At 18.3% G+C, this 22,409-nt stretch overlaps 5 protein-coding genes across 5 annotated transcripts; 3 read left to right on the top strand and 2 right to left on the bottom strand.

Moving 5' to 3' along the window:
* Positions 1 to 350: 350 nt before the first annotated feature.
* PRELSG_1301900 (conserved Plasmodium protein, unknown function) lies at positions 351 to 797 on the bottom strand (the record flags this gene model as incomplete). Its single annotated transcript, XM_028678530.1, has 3 exons — positions 351 to 413; positions 493 to 609; positions 690 to 797. The coding sequence occupies 3 exons, from the start codon at positions 795 to 797 to the stop codon at positions 351 to 353; spliced, it is 288 nt and encodes a 95-aa protein (XP_028535668.1).
* Positions 798 to 1,471: 674 nt separating this feature from the next.
* Positions 1,472 to 3,242, bottom strand: PRELSG_1301800 (conserved Plasmodium protein, unknown function; the record flags this gene model as incomplete). The annotated part of the gene is made up of 5 exons (XM_028678529.1): positions 1,472 to 1,570; positions 1,698 to 1,768; positions 1,857 to 1,912; positions 2,005 to 2,057; positions 2,322 to 3,242. The coding sequence occupies 5 exons, from the start codon at positions 3,240 to 3,242 to the stop codon at positions 1,472 to 1,474; spliced, it is 1,200 nt and encodes a 399-aa protein (XP_028535667.1).
* A 2,776-nt stretch (positions 3,243 to 6,018) lies between these two features.
* On the top strand, positions 6,019 to 14,052 carry PRELSG_1301700 (conserved Plasmodium protein, unknown function; the record flags this gene model as incomplete). The annotated part of the gene is made up of 7 exons (XM_028678528.1): positions 6,019 to 12,444; positions 12,685 to 12,732; positions 12,850 to 12,972; positions 13,075 to 13,203; positions 13,347 to 13,445; positions 13,535 to 13,663; positions 13,939 to 14,052. 7 exons carry the CDS (start codon positions 6,019 to 6,021, stop codon positions 14,050 to 14,052), a joined length of 7,068 nt encoding a protein of 2,355 aa, XP_028535666.1.
* Positions 14,053 to 17,317: 3,265 nt separating this feature from the next.
* Positions 17,318 to 20,107, top strand: PRELSG_1301600 (trimethylguanosine synthase, putative; the record flags this gene model as incomplete). The annotated part of the gene is made up of 1 exon (XM_028678527.1): positions 17,318 to 20,107. One exon carries the CDS (start codon positions 17,318 to 17,320, stop codon positions 20,105 to 20,107), a length of 2,790 nt encoding a protein of 929 aa, XP_028535665.1.
* Positions 20,108 to 21,071: 964 nt separating this feature from the next.
* On the top strand, positions 21,072 to 22,409 carry PRELSG_1301500 (peptidyl-prolyl cis-trans isomerase, putative; the record flags this gene model as incomplete). Its single annotated transcript, XM_028678526.1, has 8 exons — positions 21,072 to 21,146; positions 21,223 to 21,277; positions 21,362 to 21,438; positions 21,521 to 21,626; positions 21,747 to 21,841; positions 21,914 to 22,017; positions 22,162 to 22,231; positions 22,311 to 22,409. The coding sequence occupies 8 exons, from the start codon at positions 21,072 to 21,074 to the stop codon at positions 22,407 to 22,409; spliced, it is 681 nt and encodes a 226-aa protein (XP_028535664.1).

Here is a 22,409-nt window from a genome sequence, read left to right as displayed (position 1 = left end):
TCTAAAAATGTATATACTTATGATACCTAAAAAATAATAATGATATAATATTTATAAATTTTTTTTTATACTTAATGATATATAATTTAGAAGTATACGTTATTTATATACAAGAAACTCCAAAATTATTATGAAATTGTAATATATTTTGAAGAATTTTGTAAGAAAAAAAAAAAAAAAATAATGCATATATATGAATAAAATTCAAAAAATATGGAAATTAATAAAGGAAGTATTGTAGTCTTCGTCTTTTATTATGACATAAAAATTTTACATTTTACAAAATAGTAAAATTATTTAGAATACAAATAAGAAAATTATTTGAAATTAATGAAAAATTAAATTAATATTTAATTTTTCGAAGAAATATATATATTAATTTCAAGTAGTTTTCTTCTATCTGGACCTGTTACCTATAAAAATAAAATAAAAATTATAATATGATATATATTTCACTTCTTCAATAAATAATATGAATATAATTTTAATTACTGTTAAATTATTATATTTTATATAATATTCTAAATGTTTAGTTTTCTCTTTTAAAACTTCTAGTACACTAAACGCCTTACTTATTGCATATTGTCTCCCTGTTATTTTTACTTTTCCCTAAAAAAGAAAAAAAAAAAATATATATATATAATGTTAATGCAAAAGCAATGAAAAGTTTTTATAATTTTATATATTACTATTTTCATTTTTTCTATGCATTCATCTACATATTTTTGTATTGTATGTCTTGCTTTTATGCTTATTATTATTTCATAGTATACTTCTTCATTTGTTTTTAAATACATATTTCTTTCTCTTTAGAAATCTTAAAATATTGTTCTGTAACTACATATATAAATATTTTGTAAAATTACATGTTTTTATTTTTTGTACTTTATGTTATACTAAAGAAATGCAAAAATATACATTTGTATATATAAAAATATTAAAATCAGTATGCTTTCAAAACATAATTACAAATTTAAATAAAAATTTAAACAGAAACATTTTTACTTTATGCAAAAATCGGTTAAATATAAAAATATGAAATCATTACAATAATATGCACTGAATGAAATATTTTTTTAATATCATGCTTCACAAAAAATTTTTAATTGTATCATTTTTTTTTTAGGATATTAAAAATATGATATTATATAGAGAAATTCAGCATTTTTTTCTAGGGCACTTAAGAATAAAAATGAGCTATTATACTTTATATTTTTATAATTATTTTATTTTTTTTTTTTTTATTGATTATTAATAAATTATATAATTTATAATTCTAAGAAATTTTCTTTTATTTTAAAAAAAATTTTTTTTTTTTGTTGTTTAATGTTATTTATAATTATAGTAAAAAAAAGAAAAAAAAGTTGTACGATTTTTAAAAAAATAAAAATAAGTGAATAATGTTTAATTAAGAATTATAGTAAAGAATATGTGAAACAAATAATTTATTATGTAAGAAAAAAAAAAAAAATTAATCTTGAAACAAAGATGATAAAAGTACATTAACTAGTTCAGGATTATCCGTATATTCACATAAGTTTTCATTTTTCAAATCTCGTGGTTCAGGCAACTGTGAATAAAAAAATAAAATAATAAATAAAAATGTGAAGAAATATATTTAAAAATTTTAATTTAATTATTTAATTATTTTATATGTTATAATATTTTATTCTATTTAATTATTTTTCTTTTCACACCATGAAATTGACTAATTTGGGTATTGGTTCGAAAGATAAAATTTTTCCTCTATTTACATTATTGTTATTATCTAAAAAAATAAAAATAATAATGATTTATTTAATAAAAAATAAAAGGAAGATTAATATTTTTTATTTTAATGCCTTTTAAAATATTACATTTTTTTTTAATCTTGTATATTTCCTTCTGTGATTTTAACAATTCACTGTCTTCCCTATATTAAAAAAAAAAAAAAATTTTTTTCTATTTTCTGTTAATAACAAAAAAAAGAAATATACAATTTATATTAAATGTATTTTATCTTACTGATTATGTTTCAAAATTTGAATAGCGTTCATTAAAAACTTTTTGTAGTAAATCTAAAAATATAAAAATAAAAAATTAAAATAGATTAAATAAAATTTTTTAAAAATAATTTAATTAGATTAATTTTATCTAAATATATAGAAATAACAAAACCAATCAAAGTACATTTTAAATAGTTATTAAATGAATATTTTACTATGTTTTTTTATAAAGAAGACAAAAAAATAAAATAATAAAAAAATATAAAAGTTCATTATGTTTATATGAAGCAAAGAGTTATATGAATAAAAATATGTATATATATATATAAAGCATACCTCATCATCATATATATACTTATTCAAATTAAAGTTTCTTTTGTCTTTATATAATAATTCATATAGTTTTTTCCCAATAATTTCATAATTTAAGGTTTCAGGATAAGAATTTTCAATTAAAGATGGTAATTCAAACATAACTTGATTAATTTGAGAAGAGATAGATTGCTCATATGTTTTTAAACTTTTTATTGAACTCATTTTAGTTATTTTATGCATTATATCAAAAAAATTTAAGCACATCTTTTTAGAATATAAAAACCACGTATCAATTATAGAAAAGAGTTTCTTCTCACTTTTTGTTGTATCTTCATTATATAAGTTTCTTCTATTTTCATAAAATGATTTATCTTCTTCATCGTAAATTATATTTACTTCATTAAATAAATCTTCATTAATTGGAACATTACATTTTAAAAAATATTTTTTTAAATAGTTATGCAGTATAGTTAATAGTTCTCCAATATCATTTTTTAATTTTTCCTCATTACATTTAGTTTCATTTAATGAATTTCTAATATCGTTACTTAAATTATTATTATCTAATATTTTTTCCTTTAAAGAAACAAATGGTAATAATGGTAATTTATTAGATAATGATAACGCTTTTTGCGTTAAAATTCTTGTTCTTAATAAAACTTTATATAAATTTATCTGATCATTCACTTGCTTTGATATTTCTTTTATATCATCATAATCATCATTTATCAAATCAAGATTTTCATTTAATTTTTCATGTTTTTGATTTTTGCGTTTTTTAAAATTTTCAATTTCTAATTTATAAAGTTCATCTAATTTCTTTTTCTCATATTTGTTTTTTGTTAACACTCCTTTTTTCGATTTTTTGCTATTATTTTTATTATTTCTTATGTTAATTAACTTTTTTTTTTTTTTTTTTAATGAATTCTCTTTTAAATCCATTTCTATAAGTTTTATGGCATTATCATTTGTTATTAACAATATAAATATTTTTTTCAAAATTCTCTTTGCAAAAATTAAAGTATATAATGATTTAATTATTTCATTTATAATCAAATTTAAATATAATTAAATTATAATTATTTTTTAATTAAATGTGAATTATTTCAAAATTATTTTATTTAATTTTTTTTTTTTTTTTTATCAATTAAATTTAGTACTAAAAAGAAAAATTCTTGTATGTTAAAAATTATTGTTGATATAAATATTTTTAACTTAAATATGAAAGTATTTAATATTTATTGAATTCACAAATTATATCAATGCACAAATAATTTCTTTATTCTTATAGAAATAGAAACATTATTTTAAAAAAACAAAATACTGAACAACGATTATTTAATATTGTATAAAAGCATATTTCAATTAAAATTTGTATTCAGAATTATGTATCCATTAAAATTATATTTAAAATTAGTTCTTTGTTAAAAAATATTAAACAAGGACAAAATTAAAAAATATTCTAATTATCAAATGATTTTTATTTAAAAATAAGATGAAATTGAGAAAAATTAATAAAACCTTTTATTTCAGTTTTTTGTAATATTAATTTGCTATATTTAAAAATAAAAAACAAAAAACAATAATTAAACCTTAGTTACTCATAATATATGTTTATAAATCAAAATAGTGAAGAAAGTTTTAAAGCAGACTCAGCTATATCTTAAAAAACAAATGTATTATTTATATCCTTGTAATTTTTTTTTTTTTTTTATAAATCTATAAAAGCAACTTTTTAAATTATTTGTACATATTGTATAGATAAAAAAATTAAAGTACTAATATATAAAAATTTATTATAATACAGATTTTTACTTTTTTTAAAAGAAAATCAAAGAATGTTGCTAGTAAAAAGAAGAATATCTCTATGCCCATGTAGCTTTTTTCTGAATAAAAAAAAGAAAAAAAAAAGTTTATATTAAATGTTTTATATTTTATGAATCATTAATATTAAACACAATGAATTAAAAGTCATTATTAACTTATAATAAATTTTAAAACCAGAAGCAAAAAACCATTAATACTAGCTAAAAAAAAAAAAAAATCTCTTTTTTAAATAGCAAAATAAAATGTGTTTTATTACTTTATTAAAAAAAAAAAAAAAAAAAAATTATAAACTATTCTTACACACGTGCACACGTTAAAAACTGTTTATGTATTTTTATATTTAAAAACATTTTTTTATATAACAAAATATCTTTATGTAATGAATATCTTTTCTAACGATATATAATAAATTAATATATATGTAAATATATATGAAATAATTTTAAAATAATATATTTCATGATAGTTGTGCACCATATTTGCTACTATTAATTAAAAGTTGCAAACCAAAAAATAAAAAACATACACTTTTAGAATCTCTAATTTCTTAAAAATTTCAAAATATCTTATTTAATCAGTTAATTATTTCTTTATTTAATTATATATACTTTTTTTTTTTTTTTTTTTTTTTTTACATTTTTTAATTCCGAAATGAATATTTTAATGTCTTTTGTTTAACTAAATAATATGCCATAAATATAATACATTATACTAACACCAAAACAAAAAAGAAAATATCATTTCAAGAAAAAGAAGGGATAAAATTAAAATTATACTTACAACAAATTTTAATTTTTTAAATTCCACATTAAGTTTAAAAATAATGAGTTTTATAAATAAAATATAAATAAAAACTAAATTTTTTTTCTTATTATCATTACAAAGGTATATTAAAAAGATACATGAAAGTTATAAATAAAATTTTTATTTATATATATGAAAAAAATTGGAAATAGAAAATACATTAAGTTTTCACATTATAATCCATGTAGAACATTTCTTTTTTTAATCTTGAAATATATAATTTATTTTCATGTTTTTTTTTGACTATATTAATATCATTCCTTAGATATTTATTTATTTATTATGTATTCTTAAATGTGTTTACAACATTTCTTTGTATTTTTTCATTTTTTTTTTTTTTTTTTGGCAAATACTTTGTATCATAAAAACCAAGATAGTATTTCTTATTTATGCAACTTTGTATATTTTATGTTTATCAATTATTTTTTCATATAAAAAATATTATTTTAAATTATTAATTTTACTTTTTATTTAATTTGTGTTTTTGTCACAATGTTTTTTTTTTTTATTATTTTGTAGCTTGTTCATTAAAAATTTTTATAACATTTTTTATTATGTTATTAAAGCTTCCTTTAATTTTTATTTAACATTTAGATTTAATTTTTTTTTTTTTTTGTATTAAAATTATATTAGTGTGTGAGCATACATTTAACTATATATATATATATATATATATATATATATAACGTACGAGTGTAATAAATTACAAAAAAAATTTTAAATAATTTTTATTTTTGTGAACTACTAAAGAATAAAAAGATAAAAATAAAAATTATAGAACTTCAAATTAAAAAAATAAATTAATTAAAATAAAAGAATTACGAATATAAGTATATTTTTAAAATATTTATTATAAAATAAATAATAAAATTTATATTTTTAAATAAAATATTTCCCGAGAATTAAACTTATATATTTTTTTATAGAAAACTAATAAAATCTTAAAATTGTTATTTAATGAAAATGATTAATATACTTGTAAGAAAGTGAAACAAAAATTTTCTTATGAATTTTGCTAAATTTCTTTAAAAATTATTTAATATATAATTTATATAAAATTTTGAAATATTAACAAAAAATATAAACAATGGCAAAACAGAGATTGACAGCACTTGATATACGAGCGATAATAACTTTATGTAAAAAAAATATTATTGGATGCACTGTTACAAATATTTATAATATTTCAAATAAAATTTACGTTTTAAAATGCTCAAAAAGAGAACAAAAATATTTTTTGTTGATTGAAGCAGAAAAAAGAATACATATTACTGAGTGGAAGAGAGAAAAAGATGTAATGCCATCTTCATTTACTATGAAACTAAGGAAGCACTTGAGATCTCGTAAAATTACTAATATAACTCAATTAGGAGGAGACAGAGTTGTTGATATTAAATTCGGATTTGATGATAAAGCATACCATTTAATTGTAGAATTGTATATTGCAGGGAATATTATATTAACAGATCATGAGTTTAAAATAATACATATTTTAAAGAGCAATGATGCCACTGGAAAAAGATATAATGCTAATGAAATATATAATATAGAAGAGCATTCATCTATATTACTATATAAAAATTTGATAGCAACGGATAAAGAAAATATAAAGAAATGTATTAATGAAATATTATTATACAATAATAAATCAAAAATTGAAGATGCTAATATAAATTCTGCGAATGTAATAAAAGAAAAAAATAATACCATGTCTGAAAAATCTCAAAATAGTAATTTGGAGAGTATGGATATCAAATTCAAAGAAAATTTGCCGTACAATAAACTTTGTAATAGTAATAACGTTATTAATGAAAGTTACATAAATGAGAAAAACACTAAAGACATAAATATTAATGATGAGAGTAATAAAAATAAAAAATGTGTAAAAAAAAATAATTCACATAATTTAAAAAATAAGACTAATGAAAGAGATATAATAAAAAAGAGCAATTTATCCAAAAATGTCAAAGGTTCTAAATCTTCAGAAAATAAATCCTTACTGATATTAAATAATTCCAGAATAAAAAACGATATTACTATTAATAGTAACGATAAATATAAAAAGATGAAAAAATTAAAGACGCTCTCTGATTTGGCCAGTAGATTAGTTGCATTTGCACATAACGACTTAATAATTCATGCATTAATGGTTTGTGGAGTTGATCCATATGATATATTAGATAATTACCAATTAAATGACATAACAGAAATAATGTATAAAGTTATAAATGAATGTTTAAATTTGTTAAATATTTTAAGTAATGAAGAAAATTTAATTAATGGATATGGATTTACATTAAAAAATGAAAAAAAAAAAACTAATGAACAGAAAAAAAATTCAGAAGAAATTTTTAAAGTACCAAGTAATATTAATGAAAAGAAAGTTTCATTTAAGAACGATGGTAATGGAGACTCAGATAAAATGAAAGAAATTAATATTTCCAAAAGTAATGATGAAAAGAAAAAAAGTGAAATTTTAGGAAAAAAAGAAGAATATGAATTTTTTGAATTTTCACCAGTTATTCTTAGTAATCATAGAAATAAAATAAATGAGAACAAAATGGATATTATAGAATTTGATGATTTTAATATTTGTGTTGATACATATTTTAGTAAAATGGAACTGTCCAAGTACGATAAGCAACAAGAAATAAATAAAAACAAGAATTCTCTTTCCAAAATGGATAGAATTAAATTGGATCATGAAAGAAGAATTCATCAATTAGAAAAAGAAGTAAATCTCTTAAAAAAAAAAATTACATTAATTCAAATGAATGATGAACTTGTGGAAGAAGCAATAAAATTAATGAGGGCTGCAATTTCTACAAGTGCAAATTGGGAGAAAATATGGGATCACATAAAAATGTTTAAAAAACAAAATCATCCTATAGCATCACGCATTAGTTCAATAAATTTTAACAATTGTGAAATGGAATTACTGCTAAATGATTGTGAAGAAAATAAAAATGAAGATAATGAAAGGAACTACGATTCAAATGATGAAAAGAATGAAAATTTAAAAAATTTGGATATTAATGAAAAAAATGTTTCGGTTACAATAAATTTAAATAATTCAGTGTATGGAAATATAGAAGATTATCAAAAATTAAGAAAAAGGACAGAAGAAAAAATTAGGAAAACGAAAATAGCAACGGAATTCGCAGTAAAAAAAGTTGAAAAAAAAAAAAAAAACAAAGAAAATAAACAAAAAGTAAAGCATAAAACAGTATGCCAAATACAAAAATTAAGAAAAGTTTACTGGTTTGAAAAATTCCACTGGTTTACTTCTTCTGAAAATTATTTGGTTATAGCTGGAAGAGATGCTTTACAAAACGAAATATTATTTAGAAGATATTTTCAGAAGAATGACATTTATGTTCACGCAGATATTCATGGTGCAGCATCCTGCATAATTAAAAATCCATACAAGGACAAACCAATTCCAGAAAAAACTCTAGCAGAAGCAGGACAATTAGCAGTATGCAGAAGTTCTGCTTGGAATAATAAAATTATAACTTCAGCCTGGTGGGTATATTATCACCAAGTTAGTAAATCTGCACCATCAGGAGAGTACTTAAAAACAGGATCTTTTGTAATAAGAGGTAAAAAAAATTATTTACCACACGTCAAATTAGAGATGGGAATAACTATTTTATTTCACATCGATAAAATGTTAGATAACAATATTGAAGAAAACACTCCAGAAAATGCAAAGAAAGCAATTGAGCAAGATGATGTGAATACAAATAAAAATAATTCAATTGATCAACAGTATAATGATAATGTATCAAAAGAAAGAATATATAGTAATTCTATCTCATCTGTAAGTTGCTTAAATTCTATTAATGAAAAAAAAAATTTTAGAAGCATAATAAAAGAAATACCATGTGTATGTAATAATTCTTATAAACAAAAAAAGAAGGGATACAATTTTTTACTTAAAAAAAAAAACTATGCCATTACTGAAAAAAATGTTACCGAAAATAATAATAATTTTTTTAAACTTCCAATTAGCATTAGTGATAAAGATAACTACAATAGTAAAAAAGAGCATATTCATCTAAATTTTGTTAACTATAATAATAATTTTAGTGATAAAAATAATGATTATAATAGTATTAAAAATAAAAATGGGAATAATTATAATAGCGCTTACAATAATAGCAACAATAATAATATATTGAAAGTGAAAAATGATAATAATACATATGTAGTAAATAAGAATATTATAAACTTTACCAATTCTTATAACTTAAATCACAAATTTCCTAATCTAAGTAACAATATTTATTCATATAATAGTAATTATATAGAACATAAAAATTTAGTAGTAAATTTAAAAAAAAAAAATAATTGTATAAATAAAAATAATTTTTATTTAAACTGTGGTTACAAAATTTCAATGGGTAACAAGAAGGAAAATGAATATTTAAAAAAAAGTATTGAATATGGATATAGTAATGAATTAGAAATGTTTTTAAATTTTCCAGAGCATTCTGAAAATCCTAAGTTAATGCTTAAATGCACTGGGTCAAGTTTACCTTATGTATATTATTCAAAAAACAAAAAAAGTAGATGCAACTATAGAATTTTTTTTAGTTTCTTTCTAGGAAATAATAAAAAAATAAATACATTAAACTCTAGTTTTATACATATGTATGATAAAATATTTTTGATATTGAACAAATTAGGAATTTTTTATGATTATGAATATAACACCGTTCAAATATTATGTAAATTTTTGAATTTTAATTTATTCTTGAATAAAAAAAATAATCAAATATTTCGTAAGTTTTTTTTAAATCACAAAAAATATAACCAAAATATGTGTAATAATTGTAGGGTTTTTAAAAAATATTATAAAAGAATTATTTATGTTATTTGTAAATTTTACTTTTATTTTTTTTTGTTTACTCATAAAAAAGAGAAAAATCTTATGCCCAAAGGAAATATCAAATTAATTAAGGATACTAGAAAATTATATATTATTTTTAAAAAATTTAAAAATGCCTTAACCTTCTTTTTTGTTCACAAAATTATTTTAAATATAAAAGAAAACTTTAGCTCTAACATTTTTTCTAAAAATATACTGGAAATATTTAATTTAAATAAAAATCATAATATTTTTAAAGGTATCCAAGATAACACAAAATCAAATAATACTATTAAATTAAATAATATATTATTAAGTTATTATATGAAGAAAGTTTTAATTGAAAATTTTGAACAAAGAGATTCTTTTTGTTTTGATTACGTATATGAAAATAAGAGAAAACAAAGTTTCATATCTTGTGAAATATACGGAAGTCCTATTAGATTTAAGGATGATGATTTAAATGAATCTTCATCTGATAAAAAGGAAAAAATAGATAATAATGGAAACTTTTCCATATCAAGTTCATTTAGTGAAAACATATCTGAGAAGCAAAAAAAGAATAATGTTTCTTTCAAATCTGATTTAGATAATATGCATTTCGCTGAAGAAAAAAAATCATTAAATTTATCAAGGCCCAGCAGGACACGCAAGCCTACAGGATTTGTAAAAATGGATGTTAGTAAACTGCTTAAAGATATAGAAGATGAAGAAATGGATGAAGACAATAATAAAAATAGAAAGGTAAAAATAAATATGAATACTAAAATAATTGGTGAAGAGGAAAAAGAAAAGATTTCATCTAATTCCGATAAACTTGATACATGTGATTTTGAAAAAAGAGAATCTCCAAATTTACCAAGGCATGCTAGATCGCACAAGCGTCTTGATTTTGTAAATATGGGTTCTAATAAATCACTTAAAGAAATAGAAGATGAAGAAAAGTGTGGTGAAGAAGAATATAATAATAAAAAAGAAACAAAGACGAAGTTTAATAATGATGAAATTAATGAAAAAAAGAAAAAAAACGTCTCATTTACTCCTAAAGAAGAAAATATTCCTTATGTTGAAAAGCAAGAATCTTTAAATACACTGAGACCAAGCAGGTCACGTAAACCTACAGGTTTTGTAAAAATAGATGTTAGTAAGTTGCTAAAAGATATAGAAGATAATGAAAAAAGTGAAGAAAAAAAATTAAAAGGAACTTTTGGTAATAGTACAAGTGATAGGGAAAAAATAAAAAGTGTTTCATTTACCTCTGAAGAAGAAAATATTCCCTACGTTGAAAATCAAGGATCTCTAAATATACCAAGACCAACTAGATCACGTAAACCTACAGGTTTTGTAAAAATGGATGTTAGCAAATTACTTAAAGATATAGAAGATGAAGAAAATGATGAAAGAGAAGAAGATACAAAAAAACAAGTATCATTCAATAACAATGAAAATGATAGTAGAAAAAAAATGAGTGTATCATTTACTTCAGAAGATGAAAATATTTATGTTGAAAAACAAGAATCTTTAAATGCACTAAGGCCAAGCAGGTCGCGTAAGCCTACAGGTTTTGTAAAAATGGATGTTAGTAAACTTCTTAAAGAAATAGATGATGAAGAAAAACGTGAAGAAAAAAAATTAAAAGGAACTTTTAATAATAACACAAATGACGAGAAAAAAAAAAAAAGTGTTTCATTTACCTCTGAAGAAGAAAATATTCCTTATATTGAAAGTCAAAAATCTTTAAATACATTAAGACCAACTAGATCACGTAAGGCTACAGGTTTTGTAAAAATGGATATTAGTAAACTCCTTAAAGATATAGAAGATGAGGAAGAAAAATGCTATAAAAAAGACCTTAATATGAATGTATGTAAAAGTGAAATTAGTACTAGTTTCAAAGAAAAAATATCAAATGAAGATAAAGACGAAAGTAAACATGCAGATAAAGATAAGGAAAAAGAAAGTAAAGATAAAGATGAAGAAGATGAGAATAAAGAAGATGAAGATAAGGAAAAAGAAAGTGAAGATAATGATGAAGTCGATGAGAATAAAGAAGATGAAGATAAGCAAAAAGAAAATGAAGATAAAGATGAAGTAGATGAGAATAAAGAAGATGAAGATGATGAAGAAGAAGAAGATGAAGATGAAGAGGAAGAGGAAGAGGAAGAGGAAGATGATGATGAAGATGAAGAAGAAGATGAAGAAGAAGAAGAAGATGAAGAAGAAGATGAAGAAGAAGAAGAAGATGAAGAAGATGAAGAAGATGAAGAAGATGAAGATGGAGAAGGTAAAGATGATGAAGATGAAGAAGATGAAGATGATGAAGATGATGAAGATGATGAAGATGATGAAGATGATGAAGATGAAGAAGATGAAGAAAAAGATAACGAAAATGGAGGTGGTGGTGAAAGTAGAGGTAAATACAATAAAGATCATTCAAGTGAGAATGGAGAAAGGAAAAATGAAGATGAAGACGAAAATGGAGAAAATGAAAATGAACAGGATGAAGATAAAACATACTCAGAGGAAGAATATGAAAGGAATACAAATAAATGTAATGAAAATAAAAAAAAGAAAAGTACAAAATTAAAAAAAGAAGTATCTTTGAATAATGAGTCAGATGAAAATTTAAATAAAAATAAAGTAATCCTATAAAAAAACAATAAAATATAATATATGAAAATTATTATATTTCATTATTATATTATAAAATTTTTTTTTAGAATTATTAAAAATAATAGTATTTCTTAAAATGAAAAATATTAACTTTCTAGATTCACATTTACGTTTATAAATATGCATATATTAATTTTTTATATTTTTATATTTAACATTCTTTAAATAAAGAAAAAATAAAAATTATATATTTTTTATTTCATATAGAATGAGCTCACAGAAAAAAAAAGACAAGATAAGAGAGATAAAACAAAAGTAAAATGAATAGTTTCTTAACAAATATAAAATAAAATAAAAGCATTAATAAAAATAAATAAATATTTATTAATAAGTTTAGAAGTGACTAAATATATGAATTACTATTTTTTTTAGAGTTGCGTTCATTTACTAAGGGGGGCAAAATCAAAAAAAAAACGAATGAAGAAGAAATATAAAGAGCAAGTTGATGATGAAGAATCAAGACAATTACATATGAAAATAATTGGATCTAAAAAGGTTTAAAAAAAATATATATTAAATAAAATAACTCTTTTTGACTCTTTTTTTTTAAATTTGAATAAAATAAATGTATATATTTCAATAATATTTTTTTTTCAGATGAAACATGAAATTGACAAAACAAAAACGGAAAAAAATGGAGATAAAGTAGCAGAATTGCAGAATAAATATAAAAATGTTAAAGAAGTTATAGCAAACTTTGAAAAAATAGATGAACAAGATATGAAAGTAATAATATTTACATTTTATCTTTTTTTTTTTTTAAACAATTGAAAAAATAATAATGTACATTAAAAATTCTAAAACAAATAAAAAAAGTAATATGTATTAAAAAAATAAATATATAAAATATGTCTATACACGTTTAATAGGTGAAGTTAAGTGAATTAGAAAAATTAACAAGTTCACCAAAAGAAGGAGATATTTTGTGTTTTGCAATTCCAATGTGCGCACCTTATTCAGCTCTTCAAGTAAAATTTTTGAACATAAACCAAAAACTATTATAAGAATATACTTGAAAATTAAATTCTTATTAATTTATTTTTATTATATTGTATAGAATCATAAGTATAAAATAAAGTTAGTTCCTGGAAATACAAAAAAAGGAAAAGTTGCTGAATCGTGTATTTCATATTTTCTAAAAAATTCCATTAACGAAAAAGAGAAAATTTTAATAAAGAATATATCAGTATGCTTCAAATTTTTTAAACGAAACATTTATAAATATACCTGTATACTTTTTACTTACATAAGCTATATATATATATATAAATGGAAGATGCTTAGTATTTTATTTTTATTTTTTATTTATTAATTAATAATTTTTTAAGATAAGTTTTTTTCTTATTTAGTTCGTAATATAATTTATTCAATAATAGTATATTCTTTAAGAATATATTATTTAATGAATTATTTATAATAAAATTTATAAATGTACTTATATGTTATAATTTTTTTTTTTAGATGGATGAATTAGGTAACTGTATCATAACAAATTCAACACCTGATATAGCGGGATTCAAATTTTCTAAATCTCATTATATGCAAAAAGGGAATAAATGTAAAAAGACAAAATAGTTTTAAAAATCTCTTTTATATTTTACTTTTAGAAAATATTTAATTCAAGAATCAAGAGAGTTCTTGTTATAGTTTACTTCATTTAATTATATCAATGTAAAATTCTTTGTTTGAAAAAAGTTTTTTTTTCCTTTTTTTTTTTTTTTTAAATATATATATTCATATGTTAAAAAACATTTTCTTATTAAATTAATCACGATTTTTTCCACCTTGATTATAATTAAATGAAATAACTTCATTATATTGTTACACGCGGATGCGTAATTGAATACAAAGAAAAAAAAATACTAATATCTATAAAATATAATCATATTCCTTCTTATAAAATTTATCACTTCTTAAAAAATAATATAAAAAAATGATATGCTTAAGAAAAATTGTTTTGCTGATAATAATTTAATTTTACGAACTTAATTATAAATGATATATATCCTGATTTTTCTTTTTAAATTTTAACTATTCAATTTGCTATATTTTATTTTTCAAAAAAAAAATTTTCATACACAAAAGCATTTTACCTTGTGTTAATTGTGAATATTTAATATTTATTTACTGATATAGTTTTAATTTTTTAGATAATTCTAAACTATTATCAAATAAAAATTATAAATTAATTACTTTAATTTTTATTAAAAGTTACAAATGATATTTATGTGGAAAATATTAAAAAATGATACCAGTATATTGTTTTATATTTCAACAATAGATATATGTATTATGTTACTTAAAAATACAAAATGGAATTTGATAATAAAAATATGTGACTAAATAAAAAAAAAATAAAATAATTTATAGCACAATAAATATATTCAAATTTGAAATTTTTAAAAAAAAGTTAAAAGTTACTAATTAGAAAATAATAAAAAAGAATAGAATAAAATAAAATAAAATAATTTTTAATTTAATAAACTATTGAAACTATATAGTGAAATAGTAAAAAAAAAAAAAAAAAATATTAATATTTGAAGTAAAATAAAAAAGTAAAATTCAGAATATACAGACAAATTTAAAAAATAAATGAAAGAAGTAGTTACATTGTAGCTTAATTATATTTCTTAAAGAATCATCTTAAAATTAAAAGAATTTTTAAAAGAAAGTGAGAATAGAATTAATAATAATAAAGAGAATAGTAACTTTTCAAATAATAATACTAAAACAAGTAAAAAAGGGAAAAAAAAAATGTGTATCAAAGAAAAAAAAATATATATTGTAGTATTAAAAGTACACAATAACAGAAATAAAAATGTTACTATAAAGTATACTACGAAATAAATATTATTGATAATCTTAGAAATATAAATGAAAGAAATTACAGAATGATATTAAATAAATAAATGATAAATATAAAAATTATAATTTTTCATAATTAATGGATAAAAGTAGTACAGGGCCAGTTTATAAATAATGAAATTAAAAAATGAAAGAGTTATTGAAATAATAAAAATACATATATATATTGTTAGAAATTTACATAATATATTAATAAATGAATAAAATATAAATAAAATGATTAATCCTAAATATATTATAAACTAATAAGTATACTATATGTCAACATTTTTTTTTTTATATTTAAAAGAATTAAGGATCATATAAATTTGAGTGTTTTCATTAGTAATAAAAATAAAAAAGGTATATTTTAAATCAACAAATGTTTAGTATAAGAAAATAGTTTTTCTTTTAGTATATTTAAGAAAAAAAAAGGTATAATTAATTGAGATATAAAATTGAAAAAAAAATTATCAACTATACCAAAGTAGTAATTAGTTCTTAATTATTCAATATTTCTAAATAACATAAATAGGATAAAATATTCAGTCAATTATTATTTGTATTCTGAATTATAATATGGAATTAAAAAGAAAAAAAAAATGACTTTTATAAAATAGATGTAGTGTAAATGCAGCTAATTAAGTATCCTATTAAAATTTTTCATTTAGATAAAAAAAAAAATAAAATAAAATAATTATATAAAATATTTAGAACATTGGAAAATTGTAATAATGCAACACAAAAGTTTAATTTGTGTAAAAAAAAAATTAAATATTATAGAATAAGTTTTAACAATATTAATTATTTAAAAAATAATGTTTCTTCTAAAAATGTAAATTTCTACATTTTATATGATAAAAAACAAAATCTTTAAATTTTGAAAAAATATAATTACAGCATACTTCCTACTTTTAAATAAAAATTATTGAAGAACTTTTTTTTTCTATAATCAAGTTATATCAAACTTATTTAATAAACTTAAATTACTTGATTCACCATTTAATGAAATGGAATCAAAAAGAAAAAAAAAAAGAAAAAATTTCTAATGAAAAAATTAATTCTCAAAGAAAAAGTAAAAAATAATCAATAATTTTAAAAGTACATATAATTATTAATAGAAAAAAAAAATGTTATAACTAATCAAAATTATTTTTTTATACTATGAGAATAATTTATGTTTAAAATATTTTTATTTATTATGAAAATATTAAAAAAAAATGTACATCAATATATATAATATATCACAATTTCAGAAAAATAATAGCATATGCATATATTCTTTATTATGAATTTCATAAAAAGTTAAATTTGTAAAACTAAATTATATAAATATTATTTTTAAAATCTTTTATTATTGGTACAAGAAATTTTCCTTAAGGTTTTATTTGAAATAATTATTATATTATAATTTTTACTTATCTTTTTTTTCTCATTTATCTAATATATTAAAGTTTGTAATAATTTTATTTTATTTTGTAAAAAATATATTTTTTTGTTTTAATTATAACCTTGGACTCTACAATTTCTGAAAATTTTTTTTTTTTTACATTTTATGAGAAAATATATATACATATATATTATTCTTTTTTTTTTTTTTTTTTTGTTTTTTGTTATATTCTGTATTTTTAAATGTTCTCAATTAGAATATAATATATAAATTATTCTAGTAAATGCGTTTTTATTAAAGATTGCTCTTAAAGATTTTTATAGATATTAAAAAAAATGAGCTATGGTTGTAAACAAAAAATTGCATTAACTGTTTTTTTTTTTTTTTTATCTTTGTAGTACAAATTATAAACCCATAGAACTATATAAAAATGTTACAGTACATTTTTAAGTGCTTTATGTATATAATGGTATTACATTGAGGATAAAAAAATGGTATTTCATTTAATTTCATTTGAAAATACAAAAAAAAATACAAAATTTAAGAAAAATTTCGATGGTATTTTTTTTTTTTTTTAAAAAAAAATTCTAAAAAAATTTAAGAAAAATGATTAAAATTAAATATAATAATTTTAATGACATAAGGAACAATAATAGTATTTTAAATATAAGCTTTTTAGTTCATCCTTGTTATTATACTTCATTTGATTTAGAGGAAAATGACTTGCTAAATAAAATGGTTTGTTCTAATTTTTTATATTTTGCAGAAAAAATAAATATATATGATAAAAATGAATCAATGAAAAACTTTAGAAAAGATGATTATTTAGCTAGAGAATTAAACTTTATTAAAAGTTCTGAACTATTAAAGAATACATATAAATATAAAATTCCAATAATATATCAAAATATTAAAAAATTTGATTTATTTGATCACAGTACAATTAATTATTATCCTATAAATTATAATAATAAGAAAAAATATATAGTAAGAAATAAAAATTATAAATCAATTCAAAAAGAAAGATGTTTTATATTAGATAATGAAATGATTTATTCTATGACTCCTGAATTTATTTCCAAAAATATTGGAAATAATTTATTAAATTATGGGAAAAAATTAAAGAAAAAAAAAAAAAATTATGAAAGTGATATAGACACGAATGAATATAAAAATGTGTACAAAGGATATATAATTAAAGGCAATAATAAAAAAAAAATAAAAAGAGAAAAAAATAAAAATTATAATGATAATAAAATTAATAAGGTAAAAGAAATGATACTGATTTATTTAGATCCATTTGCTGGAGCTGGAGGAAATAGCACTAGCATAGAAAATGCTTTTACTATTGCATCAGATATTAGTTTAATTAGAATAAAAGAATGCAAGCATAATTGTAATTTTTATAATAAAAATGTTGATTTTATTTTATGTGATTTTTTTAATATAGTAAATCATTTTAGAAAAAATACAATAGACGTAATTTTTTTAAGTATTCCTTGGGGAGGACCAACATATAAAAAAAAAAAAAAATTTGAATTAAAATCCAATGAAAATAGATTGTCTATTTATTCATGTTTAAAAGAGTCATTAAAGCTAGCAAACAATTTGATTTTTTATTTACCAAGAAATGTTTCTATGGAAGACCTATTATATCTTTATAAATATTATAGAAAACTGGTTAATTTAAAAAAAAAAAAAATGAAAAGAGATGATATTTTTATTGAATTATATATTAACAGAAATAGGTGCAGTTACCGTAGAACCATTGATAATAGTTTATGTAATTTTTACTATTTTTTTAATCAAGAACACAATGAATATAATAATGAATTTAACTTTTCAAAGATAAAAAAATTGTTCAAAATAAATATTGATCAGTGCAACGATTCTTTAACTTTTATGAAAGAAAGCAGAGAAAATATTTCAAATGAAAACTATGAAGAAAAAGATGAATGTGAAAAATGCAAAGAAAGAAGTGATGAAAGTTATGTAGAAAATAATAATGAATGCGAAAAATATAATGATGAAATTGTTGAAAGTCATAATAATTATAATAATAAAATAAAACAAAAAAAAACAATATGGAGATGGCATAATACTTCTATGGTTGTTTATTTAGGAAAAATATCATCATTCATAAGAAAAAAAAAAATCATTGATTTTAATAGTATTTATTATGTTCACAACAGTTTAGTAAAAGTTAGAATGATAAAAAAAAAAGATAAGAAAAATTTTTCTATATATTCATTTCTAGAAAATAAAAAGAAAAAATTATTCTATGATGTCGTAGACGATATAAAAAAAAAAGAAAATTTATTGAGAAAATTAAATATAAATAAAAATACTATAAAAAATAACTTATCAAATAAATACAACAATATAATTTCTTTAAATTACTTTATTAAAAAAAAATTATATGAAATTATTAGTAAAATAATATCTCTATTTTTTCAAAATATAAAAAACATAATTGGTTTTCAAAAGATTAGCTTTTTAAATAAAATTTTTATATATATAGAAAATGATTATGAAAAAATTTTAACAAGAAAATTAAATAATAATGGTAATTTAAAAAAGTACGAAACATTCATATATCCAGAAGAGAAAACAGTTACATACTTGCATCCTATAATTAATTATTTTAATTTTCTAATTGTAAAAATTAAGAAAATATTAATTTTATTATTTGGGATATATTTATATGATATATCATTCCTGAAATATTTTTTTAAATACTATAAGATAAATTTATTAACAGAAAATATAAACAAAAGAAATTTAAAAAATATTCATTACAATATAATTAGGTTTTTGTTTGAATTTCTTCTCTATATGAAAATTTTTATAAATATATTGAATAATAATATTAAATTACTAGACTTAACCAACATAAATTTTATTAATAATAATTTCATATACTTTTTGGAATTTTCTAATATAAAAAACAAAGGTTATAATTACATTAATTATATTGATAAAAATCAGTTTTTATTAAGTTATAGAAATTTTATAAAAAAAATTATTCTACTTTCTTTTAATTTAGAATTTAGAAGAAAAGGTACTACTATCAAGAAAATTGTAAATATTTTTTTTCATTTTTTATTTAAAGTAACAAATACAAAAGTTACTTTAAATTGCCTAAATAATAGTTCAAATGAAATAAGTATACAATATTATAAATTAAATATGTGTTTAGTAATTGTAAATTTTTTTACAAAACAATTTTTATATAATAGTAATATCACATCATTTTTGGATTACTTTAATTCACTAATTTATTTTTATTTCAATCAAATATATATATTATCTAATGATCACAAAAATTATTCAAACATTTTTATATTTTATTTAAACAAATTTTTAAATAATAAATTTTATGTAAATATTATATAAAGAAATTTTCTAATTGAATATACTTTATTCATATATATATTTCTTTAAATATATAGACTTTTTGAGTAATATAAATATTTAATATAAAAATATACTTTAAAATAATTACTATATTTTAAAATAACTATTTTTATGTGTATTTTATTTTTCATTATAATATTTTTAATATATATTTACATTCTTATTTTTTAACATTCTTAAATGAGAGTATTTTATTTATATATACACCTTTTTACTTTATTATTTTTTTAAGTGAAATTTTTGTTAATTTTATTTCACATATATATTTAACATTATCATTATATTTATTTATCCGATAAAATTATTTTAATTTCTTTAATATATTTCATATGTTTATTTATTTTGTGAATGCAATTTTTTAAAACATAAAAGAATAAGAATTTTTCTATTAGAAATAGTGTAACAAATTTAAAAACTTTAAATTTAATATAGAATATAAAAAAAAAAATATTAAATTTAATTTAAAACTTTTTTAACGTAATCATATATCTTCTAAGTAAAATTGTATAAAAAAATACTAACGAATATTTTATAATTAATATACTTTTAAAAAATAAAATAAAAAATATAATTTAATAAAATTTATCAATTAAAAGAGAATAAATTAAAATAAATTATCTAGTAAATAAAAAATACAAATCTATGAAATTCAATAATTACAATGAAAGGTAAAAATTTAATTAAATTTAATTGTTAAAAAAAAAATATAAAATTTTTGTGAAATATATATAATAAGAAGGAAATAAAATTTTTAATATAGTATTTTAAAAATAAAAAAATTTAATAAACTGAATAAGATAAACAAAAATGAATATATAAAAAATAATAATTTTATATAAAAATATAAAGCTTTATATATATATATAGAGAGAGAGAGGTGATCCTGATAAAATAAATATTTAAAATAAAATGTAATTTTTTTAGTTTTATTTTGTGAATCAAAATGAAAATACCCAACCCTCGCGTTTATTTAGATATAGCTATAGGAGGAAGAAATGCTGGAAGAATGATATTTGAAGTAAAGAAAAACAAATAGCTACATATTAATTAAAGATAAAATTTATTATTTAAATAATATATTTTTTTTTATACAGCTTTTCATGGATAAACTACCAATAACTTGTGAAAATTTTCGTTGCCTGTGTACAGGTATTAAATTTTGAAAAAAAATTATAAAAAAAAATAAAACTAAAATTTTTTTTTTTCATTATTAAAAAAATATATTATTTGAAGGAGAAACAGGTTTAGGTTATTATTTAAAACCAAGATGGTATAAAAATACTCCCATTCATAGAATTGTCACAGATTTTGTAAAAATAATAAAATTTACTAAAAAATATATATTTTTATAAATATATAAATGGTATATATATATATATATATATATTTTAGATGTTTCAAGGAGGAGACTTTAACTTTGGAAATGGTTTTGGTGGAGAATCAATATATGGGCAATATTTCAGAAATGAAAAATTCATATATAAACATTCAAAAAGAGGTTTTTAAAGAAATAAAAAAAAAAAAAATAATACTTTAATATATTTATATTGACTGATATGTATTTCCCTTTTTTATATTCTAAATTTATACATATGTATTCTATTAATTATAATAATAGGAGTGTTATCTATGTGCCAAACAAGAATTAAGCATACAAACAATTCTCAATTTTTTGTAACTTTTAGAAGTTGTTCATGGCTAGATAAGAAGCATGTTAGAAAATAAATATTAAAAAAAAATCATACTTTCTTTTTTCAAAAATTAATTTTATTTTTTTATTTTTAGGTAGTTTTTGGGCAATTGGAGTATGGTTTTGAAACTTTATCTTTTATCGAAGAACAATCAACATTAATAGGAAAACCAAAAAAACAAGTTTATATATACAATTGGTAATATTTATTTATATTTATTTTTTTTTTTAATTATTCTATCAAATTCATTTAATTATATCTTTATTTTTTTTATCATATTTTTCAATACAAATAAAAATAAAATTTATATTTATACCTATTTCTTCTTTTATTATTTAAAAGCGGGGAAATTCCTTTAGATAAAATAAAATATAAATATCATAGAAATTCAAGTGATGATTATATTATACCAGTAATTAAAAAAATATAAATATTTTTCTTTATGAAAATAAAAATTTTCTTGTATATATATATTTTGTTTCTTTTTGTAGGATATAGAAATGCCATTGTTAGAAAAGGATATAAATTTTAATGAAAATACAGATTTTAATGAATTGAAAAAATTATATAAATACAGCAGACGTTTTTAA

The sequence above is a fragment of the Plasmodium relictum genome (genome assembly GCF_900005765.1).
Source record: "Plasmodium relictum strain SGS1 genome assembly, chromosome: 13".
NCBI lineage: Eukaryota > Apicomplexa > Aconoidasida > Haemosporida > Plasmodiidae > Plasmodium > Plasmodium relictum.
The sequence above is the reverse complement of the archived record's forward strand: the minus strand, read 5'-3'. Positions and strand labels throughout refer to the sequence as shown.